Source organism: Myxocyprinus asiaticus, chromosome 14 (genome assembly GCF_019703515.2).
Source record: "Myxocyprinus asiaticus isolate MX2 ecotype Aquarium Trade chromosome 14, UBuf_Myxa_2, whole genome shotgun sequence".
Taxonomy (NCBI): domain Eukaryota; kingdom Metazoa; phylum Chordata; class Actinopteri; order Cypriniformes; family Catostomidae; genus Myxocyprinus; species Myxocyprinus asiaticus.
The window spans coordinates 41835737-41855450 of record NC_059357.1 but is presented as its reverse complement, the minus strand read 5'-3'; the positions used below and the strand labels follow the sequence as shown (position 1 = coordinate 41855450).

The 19714-nt window shown below is 37.0% G+C and overlaps 1 protein-coding gene across 2 annotated transcripts; it reads left to right on the top strand.

The window, feature by feature from the left end:
* The first annotated feature begins 4017 nt into the window (after positions 1–4017).
* LOC127451173 (peroxisomal membrane protein PMP34-like) lies at positions 4018–19130 on the top strand. 2 transcript variants are annotated; one of them, XM_051715663.1, is made up of 9 exons: positions 4025–4781; positions 4898–4958; positions 5800–5866; positions 6376–6524; positions 6606–6722; positions 11233–11378; positions 12459–12554; positions 12916–12998; positions 14417–19130. In XM_051715663.1, exons 1-9 carry the CDS (start codon positions 4725–4727, stop codon positions 14562–14564), a joined length of 924 nt encoding a protein of 307 aa, XP_051571623.1. In that variant the 5' UTR covers positions 4025–4724; the 3' UTR covers positions 14565–19130. The 2 variants fall into 2 exon arrangements, with proteins under 2 accessions (XP_051571622.1, XP_051571623.1); XM_051715662.1 differs by having other exon boundaries at positions 4018–4781; positions 6376–6722.
* Positions 19131–19714: the final 584 nt, after the last annotated feature.

The window sequence follows — 19714 nt, the reverse complement described above, 5'->3', positions numbered from 1 at the left end:
TCAGCTGAAGAAGTCATACACATATGGGATGGCATGCGGGTGAGTAAATGATGAAAGAATTTTAACTTTGGGGTTAATTATCCCTATAAGTGTCTCAATTTACCAGTCATCCCACCTTGAAGGATGGCAAAAAAATGGGCATTGCTAACTGGCACGAAGGTTGTATCTAACTGGTCAAGTGCAATGGGTCTAAATAATAATTGTTCTATTTTAACTGTTTACTGTGTATTTTTATATGACAATGGCTTTTAAAGTTTTCCAGTGTCATTATTCCAGTGTAAACTGTTGTCAAGACGCTCTACAAAGACGGCGTAGTCACATGGTGTGTGGCACTTTTCTCAGCACTGGTCAAAACAGATCAATTGCAGTTGTTTATGGCCAATGGACAAAGCATGTTTTAAAATAATTTAATCAGTACTGCTGGTGTGGATTTCCACTTCTATATCAACTAATGCTACATAATAACAATACAACTAATGCCTTTGCTTTTTCCGCTCACATCTCAGCGTATTAATGGTGGAGAGCATTAAAAACGTAAATAATATCAATAATATAACATTATTATTATCATCACAAAGTGACTGTTTGCACTAGGAGTAAATACCTGCCACACAGTTTGGGTATTTACACTGAAATAGTCTTGTGGAAACAAAGAAATTAAAGACAAACTGCTCCCTGAAGTCTCTGAAAAACTGCTCCGTGAAGTCTCTGGCTTAGTGTGTTAAAATGGTATGGATGTGCTTTTTCCGTGTGGATGACCTGGGTTCTAATCCTCTTTTTGACCCAGTTTTCCCCATCCTGTTTCCTGTCTCCACTCTTAATATTTTTCTTGAATACTACTTATAATAATAAATTAAATGAATGTAAAGGTTGATTTCCACACAGTGATTTGGTCATGATGAAGATCAGAGAGTTTAGAGAAAGGTTTGATTCAGGTAAAATGAACCATAGTTTTAATGGAAATAACCATGATGCTACTACAGTAATATGGTAAAATACCATGGCGATACTATGGTTACTGTATTAAAACCATGATTCATTTTTGAAGAGAAGGTTAGGATTTGGTTTAGGGGTAGAGGTTGGTGTAGGGTGTCTGTGGGACACACTGCAGTGATACCCTGTGTTAGTATTAATAAGGGGAGCAAATAGTATCTGTCTAACACTATTTGCACTTAGTGCAAAGAAGATGTTGCTATTTACACTTAGTGAATATAGCTTCTGCCTTATTATTTTTTTATTATTATTAAGAAATCCTGCAGTCTACTTTAAGTCTCATATAGCATCCCATGTTTCTTGGATACAGTAATATTTTGACAGAAGTTCATGTTAAGGCACATATTGCTTTAAATCTTAGATTCCATTATTATGACTTAATTAATTGATATTAATAGTAACTTATAAAATAAAAAGTGTTTGTGTTAAAAAAAAAAAAACTAGCTGCTTTTTAAATAAGTGTATCTCTTTTAGAACTGGAAAATGTAAAACAAATCATACGGAGATTTTGTTTGTGTTCCGCAGCTCGCGCTCCTTTTCAGTGGAATAGCAAAGAAAAATTTAAACAAATGTGTCCCCACTCAAGATATACGTCCACTGAAGTGAAGATGCAATCTTTGTTTATTAAAATATAAAGATGCTTCCAAGCAGATTAGAACCCTGGTCCAGAGAAACACACCCCAAAAAATTTGAAAGAAATCTGATTGGCTGTGTCATCATTTCAGCAGCATGGACAGAATCTACAAAGCTTCAATTTGAATGGCTGGCACTATGTTCCAACAATACTTGACTGGCCAGTGTGTTAATGCACTGGATTGAAGTTCAAAAGGTCATGAGTTTAAATCCCCACCTAAGCAAGTAATTTGAATAGATTTCTGTTGTACTGGAGCTTTTTTTATTTTTTATTTTGCTAACTGAATGGTTTCAAGGCTTGTCCCTGATTTCTGCTTCTACTTCATAGTTACTTTTTAATAAACAAATTAGTGCCATTGTCAAGGGTAGCTTTTTCCACCTGAGATCAGTCGCTAAACTCAAACATTTTCCAAGACTTGGAAATTGTGATACACTCAAAAATTTCATCAAGGTTAGATTATTGTAACTCATTGTACAATGGCCTCCCTCAAACTTACAGCTGGTTCAAAATGAAGCAGCTAGGCTTTTGATAGGGTCAGGAAAGAGGGATCACATTATCCCTGTATTAGCATATCTACACTGACTTCCCGTTAAATTTAGGGTCGATTTTAATATTCTGCTTTTTGTTTATAAGTCACTATCTGGTCTATATCAAGTAAATACTTGATGCAGTTTTTAAATGGTATTCTTTTTATTTATTATTATTATTTCTTTTTTGCATGTATATAATTCTGTTGTTGTATATTTTTGTAAAGCACTTTGGGTCAACTTATTTTGTTTTTAAATGTGCTATATAAATAAAGGTTGACTTGACTTTCTGTTTTCAGGTATTCTTTTTATTCTGCTTCAAATGTGATTGTTCTACTGATATATATGTTTTGTTTAAAATGGATATATATCTTTTGAATGCATTGTAGAATGTAAAAGAAAATTGTTACACATCTTCGACATTATGTCCTGAGGATACTTTAAATGTTTGGAGACAGTGCCACCTATTGTTAAAATATAACCCACAGTTGTGCACTGACTCTAAAAGCGGCATGGTAACAGCTGTGCTCGGCTGTGATTCCTCTAAGCTTGGTATGTCCCTTTGTTGACTGGCAATGCTGTGTGTTGCAGTGGATAGCCCATTGAACTATAGAATAGGAAGTTGTGGGTTCAAATCCATCCTGAGGCAATGTGATCTGTGCTTATGCTGTAAGATCTTTGGATTGTGTGGCAGTTGACATGTTGGTGTTTGACCCTTTATTTTGTTGTTGGTCTTGTATTACTGTCAAACATATTTGTTCATTTGAGTTTTATTGAAAACTACACAAATGAGTGGCATCCACATATAATATTTGACATCATGAACTATGTGTACAGAAAGTCTGTATCCTCACTGTTAGTCATTTCATCTAACCTTAAATTACACCACAATATGACTGAAACTGTACACTACAGCAACTTAAACAACTTGGATAACTTCACATTATTCACCAAAACAAACGAGGCTGTTAAATGCATGCATGATGACATTGAACTTAACCACGATCTGCTTAATAAACTACCCATAATCAATGAAACAATGAATTTCAGAATCAGAAGAATCAGAATGAGCTTTATTGCCAAGTATGCTCACACATACAAGGAATTTGTCTTGGTGACAGGAGCTTCCAGTGTACAACAATACAAAACAATACAAAAACACCAGCAAGACATAGATAATAATAAAAAAATAAAACTAATTATACACATACGTACAGACACACACAGACACACACATACATACATACACATGGGTAGTGCAAATCTAATACAATCTGTTATGTACAGTGAAAATGTTTTTTTGTTTTTTTGTTGTTGTTTTCTTTTCCAGAGGAATGAAATGCCAGAGGAGGTTGGATGTGTTGGATAAATATAAGAAAGACTAAACTGTGTATTGCACATAGTTATTGCTCAATGGGGCAGTTTTAACTGTTCATGAGATGGATAGCCTGAGGGAAAAACGGTTCTGGTGCTCAGAGCTCTGAAGCGTCAGCCAGAAGGCAACAGTTCAAAAAGGTAATGGGCAGGGTGAGTGTAATTTATAAGTATAATAGAGAGTAGCTAAAACTGACAGTTATGTTATGGGCAAAAAAAATAACCATTTATACAAAAGACATTTAGGAATGCTGTCAACACTTTCCATAAGTAAGCTGCATTTTGTTTCGCTAGCATTAAACAAGCCCTCAATTAAAGCTATTACGTCAGTCATATGACAATCCCCAATGATTTTATAAAAGGATTTAAGTGAAGTAAACCAAAGACGACATTCCAGAAGCATGCTTTTTATTTGAAACACGTTCAGTTTTATCTTTTTGCAAGCGCTTTCAGCAAATATAACATTGGTGCTTTTATTATGAAGGAGGAAGAGACTACTTCCCTGCAAGCATGCGAGTGATTGGCTGTTCCAACGAGAAGCCCCTCCCACTTGCGGTTATTTTGGCAGGAACTTCCGGCTGCCATTGACTGCTGATTATTTAGCAGAGACGGGCCATTTCTATTTAAATAAATGGGAGAAATTGGAGCGCTCAACGGTCAACGGATGTAGAAAGGAAGTCCTGCCTTTCAGGCAAAAGAGCCAATCACCTTTTAGATACAGACATCGCCTGTCATGCAACTCGAGAACATGCATGCGCATTAGCTATACAAGCCGGGAAAATTGCGTTTTTAGCGTAATATGAGGAAAAGAATCCAGTTGATGGTTCCAGTATTGTCAGATTGTATTGCTGATTTGAAATATGTTCTTTGATCGTACTCTTGACCAACCGTTTGTGAGATTTCGGTCTTTCCCCATTCAAGTATATAAGAGCTGCACTTACATGACTGGAAATAACCTCCCGAGAGCATTCTGAAGATGGCCGCCAGTGGACTGACTTGCTAGAAAGACTTTGCCCTTACTGACTGCATCATCAATGCGGATGTTGTGGTTTCGCAATTAAACGCGATTCTGTTGTTGACACACGACAATGAATGTGGATTAAGTCTGGGAATAAGTGGTTTTGTTGTGACTGAAGCGTTCTGGCCGATCTGGATATTACAGCACGCATTTACCAGGTTTTTCAAAGAGAATAAAGATGTCTGACAGCCTGTTGTCATATGAAACACTGGTGCATGCGGTGGCAGGAGCCATGGTGAGAAGACACTGGCGCAAATATTTAATCTTTGGCATACTTTAGTGCCTTTCTCATTGAGTTAATATGTAAAATGCATGGACATGTTAGTTAAAGCATGTGTTATTGTCTTGCAGGGCAGTGTTACAGCAATGACAGTGTTTTTTCCTCTGGACACAGCCAGAATCAGACTGCAGGGTGAGTTATTATCATCATCATTCTGTCATTGCTGAAGACTGTGATGATCATGGATTTGCTTTGTAAACATATTTGATGATACAGATTGAATGCATTTTGTGTAGTTTACTAGTTTATACCATAATTCATTTTTAAAACGTATTATAGCGGAGATCGGGGCAAGTTGTCACACATTTTTACTCCAGTGAATATTTTTCAGGGTAGGTGTACTTTTGAAAGTCACTTTGTGCAAAAAGATAGTTTATTGAATACACGTTGACCATTTGTGACAACATGCCCCAACCTGACTTAAATGAAAAATACCTCTGTCCTAAGAAAGAACACATTTAAAGTGTATTTTTTAGGTAGAGGTCAACCGATAGTGGATTTTGCCGATACCGATAACTAAAGTGGTGGAAAAGGCCCATAACCGTTTAACCAGCTGATAGTTTTTAAAATCAATTAGTCTTTCCTTACTATGACAGACACAGACATAGAGGCTACAAAAGTCCAAAATAAATAAAATCCCAATTTATCATTTAAATAAAATCCCAATAATAACCAAAAAAATCAAATAAATCAGATTTGCTGCATAATGCAACTTTTAACAACCCAGAAACACACAAGGGACTCTTATTTTGAAATGGAGACTTGCCTCCATTACAATGCTCTGTATAAAAGTATGTTCCAAATTAAGCTTTTTATAGCCTATAAATTCACCAAATGAGGTTTGATGAGAAATAAGGTTTATTATTATTCCCAAGATATGAAGTTATTTAGATATAGACACTGTGTCACTATGCAGGACACTGTTTGGCATGTTATGTCGGCTATTCATTTGTAATTTTTGCTTTCACCTCAGTGGATGAAAGCAGGAAGTCCAAGTCCACCCCCATCATTCTGGCTGAGATTGCAAAAGAGGAGGGCATGTGAGTACTGGATCCAATGTGCAGGACAGAAGCATTTGTTTTGAGTTCATTTACAACCTTGTAAGCCGCAACAATGACATTTACTAGCAAAATAGATTTCTGCTTTAAAAGCATAGGTCAAATTATGTCCTAATTTTATAACCCAAATGTCATTCCAAACCCAAATTACTTTCTTTTTTCGGTGGAACACAAAAAAAGACGTCTTTTCAATGCAATAGCAGTGGAGCCAAAATGGACCCAAAAATATCATAAAAATTGTGGTCCATGTGGCTCATGCGTCATATTTCAAATCTTCTGAAGGCATACGATGGCTTTAAAGTGAGGCACTATTCACTGCCATTGTATTGAAAAGACGGATTGACGTATTCATTCAACATCACCTTTTGTGTTTCACATAAGAACGGGTTTGGAACATCATGAGGGTAAGTAGATAATGACAGAATTTTCATTTTTGGTTGTAAACCTGCCAGTCGGGTTATTTTTCATTATCTGCTTTCATTGTGTTTTAGATTGTCTCTTTATCGTGGCTGGTTTCCTGTCATATCTAGTCTGTGCTGCTCTAACTTTGTCTACTTCTACACATTCAACACACTGAAGAGGGTGATGGTCTCGGACAAGTCCAGACCTGGCAAAGATTTGCTCATGGGCTTCATATCAGGTACTGAAATAGTGCTAATCCCTCTCATTAAGAAGGCAAAGTCAACTGTGTTCCTATCCCTGTTGTTTATATCTCATTTAGGAACTGTTAACGTGCTCCTGACGACTCCCATGTGGGTGGTGAACACACGGCTGAAGCTTCAAGGGGCAAAGTTCAGGAACGAGGAGCTCCATCAGACCCACTATAAGGGCATATTTGGTCAGAACCCCTTACACACTCATTTACCTGTGAAGGTATAGACTTCAAATGGATGTTTACTGCATCTTCTTACAAATAGAGCTTGATTGATCATTAACTTAAAAGTAAAACATCCTTTGTGATATTATTACCTCTGATTATACAGTGGCAAGAAAAAGTATGTGAACCCTTTGGAATTAGCTGGTTTTCTGCATTAATTGGTCATAAAATGTGATCTCATCTTCATCAAATTCACAAGCAGTGTTGGGGGTAACGTGATAAAAGTAATGCAAATTTTCGAGTAATGAATAAAGTAACGTGATACACCATAATATCAGAGTTACTTTTTACATTTCATTTACATTTATTCATTTGGCAGACGCTTTTATCCAAAGCGACTTATATAAGAGGAAAACATAAGCAAATCATCTTAAGGAGACAGTGGTACAAATTTTCATTAGCATCAGAATAGTATTCAAAACAGATTAAAGTGCAACAAGTTTTTTTTTAATTTGTATTTTTTTATTTTTTATTAGTGACTGGTTAAATGCTCATGGAAAAAATTGTTTTTAGTCTTTTTTTTTTTGAAGACAGAATGTGAGTCAGCTTCACGGATGGAGTTGGGAAGGTCATTCCACCAATGTGGTATGATGAAGACGAAAGTCCGGGAAAGTATTTTGGTGCCTCTTTGTGTTGGTACGACAAGGCGATGTTCCTTAGCCAACCGCAGGCTTCTAGTGGGCGCGTAGCTCTGCATAAATTATTTTAGGTATGCTGGAGCAGACCCAGTGACTTTTGTAAGCCAGCATCAGAGCCTTGAACTTTATACGTGCATCAACCGGCAGTCAGTGAAGAGAGACAAGGAGTGGTGTAACATGCGCTCTCTTTGGTTCATTAAAGACCAGACGTGCTGCTGCATTCTGGATCATTTGCAGGGGTCTAATTGCACATGCAGGGAGGCCTGCAATGAGAGCGTTACAGTAGTCCAGTCTAGTAATGACAAGTGACTGGACAAGAAGTTGTGTGGTATGTTCAGGGAGGAAGGGTCTTATCTTCCTGATATTGTAGAGTGTAAATCTACATGATCTTGCGATCTTTGAGATGTGGTCAGTGAAATTTAGTTTATCGATGGTTACCCCTAGATTTCTGACCATTTTGGAAGGCGTTACTGTAGTTGCACCCAGCTGCACGGTGATGTTGTGTTCAACAGATGGGTAGACTGGAAAGACAAGGAGTTCGGTCTTGGCTGGGTTGAGTTGCAGGTGGTGTTCCTTCATCCAGGCTGATATGTCTGCCAGGCAGGCAGAGATTTGAGCAGTCACTGGTGTCATTGGGCTGGAAAGACAAGTAGAGCAGTGTGTCATCAGCGTAGCAGTGGTAAGAGAAACCGTGTGCCTGAATGATGGGTCCCAGTGATGTTGTGTATATAGAGAAGAGAAGTGGCCCAAACACTGATTCCTGAGATACCCCAGTAATTAACTGATGTGGCTTGGACACCTCACCTCTCCAGGCTACCTTGAAGGAACTACCTGAGAGATAAGAGTTAAACCAGTCAAGCACAGTTCCTGTGATGCCCAGCGAGGAGAGGGTAGAGAGTAAGATCTGATGGTTGACTGTGTCAAAGGCTGCAGAAAGATCCAGCAGAATCAAGACGGATGATCTGGATTCAGCTTTCGCCCATCTCAGCGACTCAGTGACAGACAGCAGGGCAGTCTCGGTGGAGTGTCCACTTTTGAAGCCTGACTGATTGTCATCCAGCAGCTTGTTCTGTGAGAGATAGGCAGAGATTTGATTGAAAACTGCCCTTTCAAGTGTTTTTGCCATGAATGGGATGAGAGAGACTGGTCTGTAGTGTTCTACTTGTGTGGGGTTAAGTGCGGGTTTCTTCAGCAGCGGGGTTACTCGAGCCTGCTTAAATGTAGTGGGAAAAGTGCCTGTAATTAGAGATGTGTTAATTGTGTGTGTGAGTGCAGGTAGGATGGATGGAGAGATGGCCTGGAGAAGGTGAGAAGGAATGGGGTCAAGGGAACAGGTTGTGGGGTGGTTGGAGAGGAGGAGTTTAGAGACCTCAGTGTCAGTCAGAGGAGAGAACATAGACACAGAAGAGTTGCATACAGGAGACAGGTGTTTGATAGGGTGAGGTGCTGAGAATGTATTGCTGATGGTTAATCCTTATTAGTAAAAAAAAAAAACTTTACTAAATATAGTAACGCGTTGCTTTTGTACACCTCTACTGTCCCTGTATTGCGAGAAATCAGGAGTAAAAATGTGCAAACTTTGGGGAGGAGATGTAGTGTATGATGGGCATTGTAGTTCAATAGGGTCTGAGGTCAGAGACTATTTACCAGAGTCAAGTAACTGGGATGGGAGAAACTGGAATGCCCAACCAAGAAGCTCTAGCACCCAACAGTCAATGGATGTAGAAAGGAAGTCCCACCTTGCAGGTAAAAGAGCCAATCACTTTTTAAATACAAACATCGCCTGTCAATCAACTAACGTGCATGCGCATTTCATGTTTTAGTGTAATATGAGGTTAACATTCGGTTGAGTGAAACATGATTGATTAATTTAATACACACTGCATTAAAAAAATCAGTAAATGCATTTAGGCAGAGGGATTATAAGACTAGTCTTCCACTGGCCACAACACGATACACAGGGTGAAATACTTGCTCAGTTCACGGACTTATGCAGCCGAACTGCTTCGTGTTAGAGCTCCCCGTAACTTGGAGAATGGGATGAGAAAAGCTGAATCTGGATCAGTGGCTCTGAGCAATGTTCTACATGGTTTGTGCACACAGAGAAAATGTCTTGGTTTCTAAAAAATATTCTACATTTTTGTTTTATAATAAACAAGTAGTTTGAAACAAACTTTTTTTTTTGTAGCATTAAAAACGATTCCATTCAAGTTGTATCAGCATGTGCCTTTGAAGTAGGCTGTACACAGTACAACTTAAAACAAGCGTGCACTGAGATGACTTAAGTGAAAAATATTCATTTATTCATCAGACTTATTCCTTGAACATGTTAGACTGGCATTCCCCACTGAATTTTATCCTGACTTTTGAAAAACATCTTAAGTTGACTGACATTGTCGATGGGCACAGCACATGATGACATACTGTATGATGCAGGTTCAAGTGTTGGACTTTGCTGCTTTAGGTAAGACAGTTGTTATTCTTCATTATTCATATTGGCTGCCATGTTGATGGAAAAATAAGTCATGCATATTCATGTTATTGATTCTTTATTATAAATATGACGTGAAGACCTACTTCTAAATATCTGTTTGTTTACTATGTTGTTTTGACGTGTGTTGTACAGTAGTTAGCATGATCTGTAATGTTTCTTGTATGCAATGCGTAGCTTATTTGTATGGAATGCATTTGTCATTGTCCTGCTGCATCACTCAACTTCTACTGAGCTTCAGCTAGCGCACAGCAACACATTATCCTGTAGGATATCTTGATAAACTTGGGAATTCATTTTGATGGCAAGCATTCCAGGCCCCAAAGCAGACCCAAAACATGATGCTTCCTCCACCGTATATCACCGTTGGGATGATGTTTTCATGTTGGTATGCAGTGCCCTTTTATGCCATTCGTAGTGCTGCGTGTTCTTTGCAAACAATTCAGCCTTAATTCTTTAGTCCACAAAACATTTTCCCAGTAGCGTTGTGGAGTGTCAAGGTGGTCTTTGGCAAACTTCAGGTGCGCAGTAATGTTTTTGTTGGAAAGCAGCGGCTTCCTTCTTGGTGTCCTGCCATGGACAACATGCCTGTTTAATGTTTTCTTTATAGTAGACTCATGAACAGAGATGTTAACCAGTTCCAATGATTCCTTAAGTCTTTAGCTGTCACTCTGTTTTTTTTTTTTGTTGGTTTTTTTTTTTTACCTCATTGAGAGTTCTGCAGTGTGCCCTTTGAGTTATCTTGACTGGACAGCCACTTCTAGGGAGAGTAGCCACAGTACTAAATCATCTCCATTTATAGACAGTTTCTATAAGTGTGGACAGATGAATATCTTAGCTCTTTGAGATAACATTTTAACCCTATACAGCTTTAGACAAAGCAACAATTCTTGATTGTAGGTCATCCGAGATTTCTTTTTTGTGAGGCATGTTCCACGTCAGCAGATGCTTCTTGTGAATAATAAACTCAAAATGTTTGAGTGTATTTTATCAGTCAAAGTAGCTCTAACCCACACCTCTAGTCTTGTTTCATTAATTGGATGCCAGGTTTGCCAACTCCAGACTCTAATAACTGTTAATGTTTGAATGATGTATTCAGTATGTGCAAAATCAATACAGTAATTTGTGTGGTATAAGTAAAACAGATTGTGGTTTTTCATTATTGTGACTTAAGACAAAATTATACATAAATGCAGGAAATTTCAAAGGGTTCACATACTTTTTATTGCCACTGTAGATGTTGGTCACTGTTGCATGCAAAGAAACAACATTAATAACAATGTAAAGGTCTGCATTGTCACAAATGTAACGGAAACTTTTCAATCTCATTTTCTTGTCAAAGACGCCTTCTCTCAGATAATAGCCAATGAGGGAGTGGGAACTCTGTGGAACGGGATGCTGCCGTCGCTTGTGCTGGTGTTTAATCCTGCTGTGCAGTTCATGTTTTATGAAGCTATGAAACGAAAAGCAGGACGTGGAGGCAGGAAGGTACGGGAGACAAGTCACCATCAATTTGTAAAATGATATTTATATTCTATACTTAACAGTATATCTTTATATATGGGTGTTTCTTCAACTTCAGGCACTTTTAACACTGTGGACTTCTAGAAAGTATAGTCTTGTTAAAACATATTACTAGTGCTGCAACTAACTTTTATTTTGATAATCGATTATTTCTTTGATTAATCGGATAAAGTGCAATTTAGTTCCTGTAGTTTATTAAAATGTAATTATAACAAAACAGATGATTAAAGGTGTAACGATTTGGTTTGATTCGTGATTCAATACACAATACTTTAAGCCCAAAGGACCAAAAATCAGCCCATCAAAGGGCAATGGTGACACCACAGTATAAATATTAATAGTTCTGCTCATCTGAAAATACAGAATTATGTTGGTTACATATGCTTGCACACTGTCACTGATTACATCCATTAAAAAAAAATCTAAAATAACATTTTAAGTTTCAGAATATTATTGTCAATGATTACATATTTCTAAAATATATATTTAAAAAAATACATTTATAATGGCAGCATATGCTTTTCCAGTTAAATATAGTTTTCCATACTACAAATTGGCATTGGTTCTCTCGTGCAGAAAAGTAGCATCTCTTTCCCGGTGCTCCATGTATTACATGCGCTTGCATGATGAGGGGAAACCAGCTAAAATGCTTTAAAACCTACAGACTGCAGAGCTTCTCTGTGCCTGCCGCACATATCTGACTAATCGGTACTCATATTTGTTGTCAATCATTTTCATTATCGATTTTAACGATTAGTTGTTGCAGCACTATATTTTACAAAAAAATAAGCTAAAACAGTCAAATCTTTGCATAAAAGGTATTTGAAAAGAGGCAAAAATAAATGAAGGCCTGGTAAAAATGTCCAATTCAATTTTAATGAGACCTTCATATAACAAATAGAAATCTGTTAGTTAAAAAAAAATCAACCCCTTGGACATGAAATTGGCTGAAGTTAAAGAAATGGCCATATATATATATATATATATATATATATATATATTCTGTAAATTAGCTGAAGTTGTTTCATCTTTTTGTACTTCCAGATATCATCACTTAAAATCTTTCTTATCGGTGCCATCGCTAAAGCTATCGCGACATCAGCAACATATCCACTGCAGACAGTTCAGGCCATTCTCAGGGTAAACAAACATTAACTGTCATTAACTGACTTCAGCATCCTTCTCTTCGAATCTGGCTTGCTAGCCATGAATACGTTTTAGGATAACTTGGTTTAAACCTAGATTTTCCATTCAAAGTTAATCCAGCTGTGTTATCAAAATAGCACATCTGACTTCTCAAACTTGCTCACTTGCAAGGCAACCATTCCAGTCAGTATCCCAGTTTTAATTTATCCGGAAACATATCCAGCTAAACAAGTAAGCCATGTTTGAAGAACAGGACCCAGATGCTGTTAAACATTTTATAAAACTCATCTTTTCAACATTTTCAATAAATTAAAGTTGTCACTGTGTGAACTGGTTTCCATTGCTTTCTCTTCAGTTTGGGCAGTTTAAATCAGATGGTAAAGGAGGTCTACTGGGCAGCCTCAGGAATGTGGTTTCTTTACTAATGGACCGAATCAAGTAAGTCCTTCTTAAAAATGTAAATTTGGTCATCATTAACTCACCCTCATGTCATTCCAAAGCTGTATGACTTACTTTCTTCTGTGGAACACAAAAGGAGATGTTAGGCAGAACATTTAAGCTCCACTTGTCCATAAAATAAAAGCATACAGTTTCAAGCCCCAAAACTGACAAAAAAAAAAGCCACCATTAAAGCATCATAAAAGTAGTTCATACGGTTTGTGTGCTGTATTCCAAGTCTTCTGAAGACATATGATAGCTTTGTGTCTGAAAATGTAATTATTGATAATCTTATGTGTTTTGTAACCAATTGTAATGTGCCAAGTTTGAATATGTGGTGAAATGAAATTTGAGAGCTACAATGGAGGGGAATAGACATTTTAATTTCGGCCTGTTCCCCATATTAAATGGTTTCAGAATACTTGGAATATAACACACAAATCATATAGACTAGATTCACCATTGACTTTCATTGTATGAAAAAGAGCAGCTCAGAGATTCTTCAAAGTGTCTCCTTTTGTGTTCCACACGACAGACAGTGGGAACAGGTTTGGAACAATATGAGGGCGAGTAAATGATGACAGAATTTTTATTTTGGGGCGGACTATTCCTTCAGCGAATGTCAAACAGCAGTTTTTTTTAAGAATTTGATGTTATATCAAGTATAGGTCGACCGATAGTGGATTTTGCCGATACTGATATCTTGGGTGGTGGAAATGGCCGATAACCGAATAATCGGCCGATAGTTTTTAAAATTGATTTCTTAGTCAGCACAGATATTGAGGCCAGATTCCAAAATGAATAAAATCCCAGATGTAGTTTATTTTTCAACCAAGATCCCAGTAATAATCAGGAAAAAAGAAGAAGATTGGATGCATAACATGGTACTTTTAACACTAAACAAACTTGAAACACCAGGGACTCTTATTTTGAAATTATGTAGACTTGGCTCCATTACAATGCTCTATATTTAATATTTACCAAATTAAGCTTTTTATAGCCTATGCAGTATATTATTATTATTCATAATATGAAGTTGGAGACACAATGTATATGCTGACGAGGGACGTTTCTATATAGTCCAATTTTATTCTTTGCGACTATATGCCATCGCTTCAATTGAAAAAAAATGTAATTTTCAGAGGATCACGGAGGAATGAAAAAAATATTGGCAACTATCGGCATACATTTTTGCCAATAACCAATAGTTCCAAAAAGCAACTATCAGCACTGATTAATCTGTAATACCGATATATCGGTCACCTCTAATATCAAGAGTGGGTTTCAAGTCCTGGAATCAGAACTGAGCTCTAATGTTGCTGTTATTTGAACCAAACATAATCAATAGATAATCATGTGTGAATTGATTTGATAGACTGGAGTCTAACTCTTTACCTTTGTCCTTCTCTCTGTCACAGGAGACATGGATTGTTGGGCTTGTATAAAGGTCTAGAGGCGAAGCTGCTCCAGACGGTGTTGACGGCAGCGCTCATGTTCGTGGTGTATGAGAAGATAACTGCAGCCACAATTAAACTCATGGGCCTTCAGAGGAAACTCAAGCACTGAGATACTGTTGCCTTCACCACTGAGCCATATGAATTAATGAGACTGATTAATTAATTACTACCTCTCTAACACACACCCTTAAGAGGAGCTCAGCGTATCTCATCACTCATTTCGCCAGTGACACTGGGTAATCTGGGTGTGGTCTGTCGCACCATCACATAGGTCAGTTTAGAAGATTTAATTTAGCCTATAATCAGAAGGATTTTGGCATATTGCTTTTTTTTTTTTTTAATTACACTCAAATTTCCTTTATAAACCTCTGCCTGGATTGTAGAGAATCTTGCTTGCTGGTATAGAACTTGGTCCCTTTCACATGTCTCGCTTCCACATGAACAGCATTGCAGAACGCGTCACACAATGGCAAACTGATAATTAATTTGCATAGAAAATGTTTAATGTGCATAATATGATAAGCACTTTATGTTGTCTTACAACATGTATGTAGATACCAGTGCTGGGTGTAATCTGTTTACAAAGTAATTAGTCTTAATTATTTTTTAGTAAAAAAAAAAGTAGTGTAATGGCCGAAACATACTCAACGCAAGTACATGAACGCAGACACATCTTGCTACGCAAGCTCTATTTCAGGCGTTGTTACGTACTGAAATGTGTCATCATAACGCAATTCATAACTTAGCTCAAGTACGCGTTGCATTCTCAACATTGCCACAAGGGGTGCTATAGCGAGATTCGTATAAACTGTCCACTTCTACTGAGTTTTTTCTTTTCAGCCAATTACCGTCATGGCAGAGCAACAGTTTGAAGAATATATTGCTGAGCAAGTAAGTTAAAGTCAATATATTTTTTGCTACTTACCTGAATAATAACACATTCAGTTTAATGGCACAGACATTTGAATGTAACTCTATCGCCCCCTTGAGTAAGCGCTCACATCTGCGTTCACCAGAGTTTCCGCTAAGAAATGTTTGTGCCGGCCATAGTGTCCAGAAATTAAGTTTGCCGAACAAATTGGAAAAAATCCGGTCATCTCATTTCAGTGTTTTTTTTTTAACCCGCTGTAAACGCGAGGGACCATGCATGATAATGCGATATAGGCTAATAATGAAACAATCAAGACAAATGAATGATAAACGTTTAATCATTATAGCTGCTTTAAAAAAAATATTTTTAAAAAATTACATTGGCAAAACAAAACAACTAAACTGCAATTTGCCACATATCTATTAGTTTATAAATAAATATTAAAATAACAAATCGTTAGGTTATGTCATAATTTCTCACCTTGGATAATTTCATTGGCTCTTTATTTTTATGGCTATTTTCCTCAAATTTGACATGGCATAAAAGCGTTTTGCTGCCAAAGTGAAGTGAAATGTGTCCAGTTTTTCTCTACAACTTGAGATTCACATAAGCCTGGTGTCCTTCTCTCCAGAAGATGGCAACGCAAGGGTGTTTTAATGTGATTCTGAAGTGTGCGGGGTATAACCTGTTGTAGTTGCGGAATAGTACTTCGCAAGCTATCGGGAAAGTTTAAACCTCTGTGGCAGCAAAGTGCTGTCATCATTGGGATGGTGTAACACTGTACACTTGTGCCTTCAACTTAAGGGGTTTCTGACAAATTAATATTTTCACCGGACATTGTGTTGCTAGACATTAGGACATTTCAACGGTCAAAAATCTGTAATTACTGGCTAACGGAAACCCTTGCATTCACTTACTTTTGTAAAGTATGTTTCAGCCTTAACACACTACATTTTAAATTCTAGTAATCAGATGGATTACTTTTAAGTACATTACTTGGTTTATACATATTTCTAAAATAACTTGTATAAAAAGTTTAAAATATGAATTCATATGTGCAGTTGAAGTCAATTTACATACACCTTACATACGCCAAATACATTTAAACTCAGTTTTTCACAATTCCTGACATTTAATCGTAGAAAACATTCCCTGTCTTAGGTCAGTTAGGATCACTACTTTATTTTAAGAATGTGAAATATCAGAATAATAGTAGAGAGAATTATTTATTTCAGCTTTTATTTCTTTCATCACATTCCCAGTGGGTCAGAAGTTTACATACACTTTGTTAGTATTTGGTAGCATTGCCTTTAAATTGTTTAACTTGGGTCAAACATTTTGGGTAGCCTTCCACAAGCTTCTCACAAAATGTTGCTGGAATTTTGGCTCATTCCTCCAGACAGAACTGGTGTAACTGAGTCAGGTTTGTAGGCCTCCTTGCTCGCACATGCTTTTTCAGTTCTGCCCACAAATTTTCTATCGGATTGAGGTCAGAGCTTTGTGATGGCCACTCCAATACCTTGAATTTGTTGTCATACCTTAAGCCCTTTTGCCACAACTTTGGAGGTATGACCAAAGGTCATTGTCCATTTGGAAGACACATTTGCGACCGAGCTTTAACTTCCTGGCTGATGTCTTGAGATGTTGCTTCAATATATCCACATAATTTTCCTTCCTCATAATGCCATCTATTTTGTGAAGTGCACCAGTCCCTCCTGCAGCAAAGCACCCCCACAACATGATGCTGCCACCCCCATTCTTCACGGTTGGGATGGTGTTCTTCAGCTTGCAAGCCTCACCCTTTTTCCTCCAAACATAATGATTGTCATTATGGCCAAACAGATACATTTTTGTTTCGTCAGACCAGAGGACATTTCTCAAAAAAGTTAGATCTTTGTCCCCATGTGCACTTGCAAACTGTAGTCTGGCTTTTTTTATGGCGGTTTTGGAGCATTGGCTTCTTCCTTGCTGAACAGCCTTTCAGGTTATGTCGATATAGGGCTCGTTTTACTGTGGATATAGATACTTCCTGTTTCCTCCAGCATCTTCACAAGGTCCTTTGCTGTTGTTCTCTGATTGATTTGCACTTTTCGCACCAAACTACGTTCATCTCTAGAAGACAGAATGTGTCTCCTTCCTGAGCAGTATGATGGCTGCGTGGTCCCATGGTGTTTATACTTGCGTACTATTGTTTGTAGAGATGAACGTGGTAACTTCAGGCATTTGGAAATTGCTTACTTGTGTCATGCACAAAGTAGATGTCTTAAATGACTTGCCAAAACTATAGTTTGCTAAAATGAAATCTGTGGATTGGTTACACTTAGGTTGAAGTCATCAAACCTAATTTTTTATGTAAACTTCTGTCTTCAACTGTATGTGTTCGCATTTCTGTGACAGGGAAGGGTGTGCAACAATGAATGAAGAAATATGGACATTTCGAATTTGTTGAGCGGGGAAATGTTTTTTTTCTGTTAAGTGTTTTAGAAAGTAACGTGAAAGTAATTAATGTGTTTCCTTTTTCGATGAAGTAATCAGTAAAGTAATCTTATCACATTTTTAGAGAAGTAATTTATTATACTTTATTATTACCCAATACTTGTAGATGCGCATAGCATGAGCATTGTTTTGATTTGTACACCGATTTATTTACTGAGCTTCGAAACGTCACGGCAAACCTGGTCGTTTGCTGCTTTGCTCCATACAGTTAATGTGTGGCATGCGAAAGGGCCTTTTTAGAGCCAAAAGTCTAAATCTGTCAATAAAAGCAGCAAGACTTAAATTATAATAACATATTAATGTAACTCGAACATATCATGAGGGTGATCTTTTTTTCTGAATTTAATGGTAAACATTTCAAAGTGAATCTGGGAAGTGTATTAAAGTCTTTTTTGTTTAGTGCTACAGAACATTTATCTAATCAAACGTTCAAAGGTCTGATTAGATCATGCAGTCATTATTTAATAATTAATTAGGCATAAATTGTACTGTCCTTGAATGAATACAATGGAGCCTTATCATAGATAAGTGATGTGCTGCTATGTCACATGACAGACCAGAGATTAATCTGGGGAATCAAATATGTTTATGCATTATTATCAATACTGTGGAATGAGGTAATTTTATGAATCTATTTTCAAACCAATGATCAGATCAAATCCATCACATTAACATTGTCTTCTCCAATCTTTAAAATGAATGTTAGAGAAAGAGTCTTCAATATTCTCGGCTGTGATGACTACTATATGTTGGGCTATTTATTAAAGACTTTTTAGCGTAGCATACAGAGGATGGGTAATAGAGAATGCCCTGACATTAAGTGTACTAAAGCATTTGTTTCACAGTATCAATTAATGAACAAAATGATTTAACACTGTATTTGTTTTTCATACATTGAGTCTTCATTGAATTGCATTTATATCACTCTGAAAATATGTTTATTGTAATTCAGCACACATGAGAGGCATTTTAATAATGCAGGGCACAATATTTATAGATGCAACTGAAATTACTGAAATTGAAATGCAAGTGTAAATTACTTGCCTTTGCTGTTACTGAGAGAAACTCTGTAGTTTACTGAAGTCTTACCTGCTCTGTAGCAATGAAACTGGTTTGTGACCATACAGAATAAAATATAAAAAACTAAAACTTGTTATATACAATTCAAATGCAGTTTTGGCATTGCACTTTGTTACTTAATTTTTTTTTTTAGAGTTTATTTTGTACTTTCATTTGTGCTACTTTTTGGCATGGTTAAAATAATTGCAAACATTACGTCAAAGCTAATAAAAGATGGGAAGATATCAAGTTTGGGAAGATATCCTGTTGAGTCATTTCTCTGATCTTTTATAGCATAGAATATGAAGTTGGGACATTAAAGTCAGGTATTTGACTTCACATAACTGTTTCTTATGATAGTTCATGATTCTTATAAAAGGTACATCTGTAGTGACTTAATTTAAACTTTGACACTTTGATAGCAAATTCTAAACAACAAAGGCAAATATCAATATAAACTTATGAAAGCCCACAAAAGTACATGTGGACAGTTTTGTCGTTAGGTGAAACATTCCAAAGGAAAAAAAAGTTCAGTACATCCTCTAAGATGAGGCCTGGCATAAAAATGAGGTCCCACATACTGCATAAATTCAGTATGCTCCACTGCATGCAGTTTGTCAATGTTGAGATGAGTGGTGATATCCTGCACATACCACTCTGGTAGGAAGGTGTACTGAGAGTCTCTGGACTGTGTGGGTCACATCTCTGTGTGGATTTAAACAAGTACACCACCCTGAAAAACCCCATATTATATCAGAGCTTTCTTCCATGGAACATAAAGCAGATGTTAGGCAGAATGTTAGTCTCAATCAACATTCATTTCATTTCTGGAT

Coding starts and splice junctions, on each gene's coding strand:
- LOC127451173 (XM_051715662.1), top strand. CDS start 4,725: ATGTCTGACAGCCTGTTGTCATATGAAACACTGGTGCATGCGGTGGCA. Junction 4,782..4,897: donor ATGCGGTGGCAGGAGCCATG/GTGAGAAGACAC, acceptor ATTGTCTTGCAG/GGCAGTGTTACAGCAATGAC. Junction 4,959..5,799: donor AGCCAGAATCAGACTGCAGG/GTGAGTTATTAT, acceptor CTTTCACCTCAG/TGGATGAAAGCAGGAAGTCC.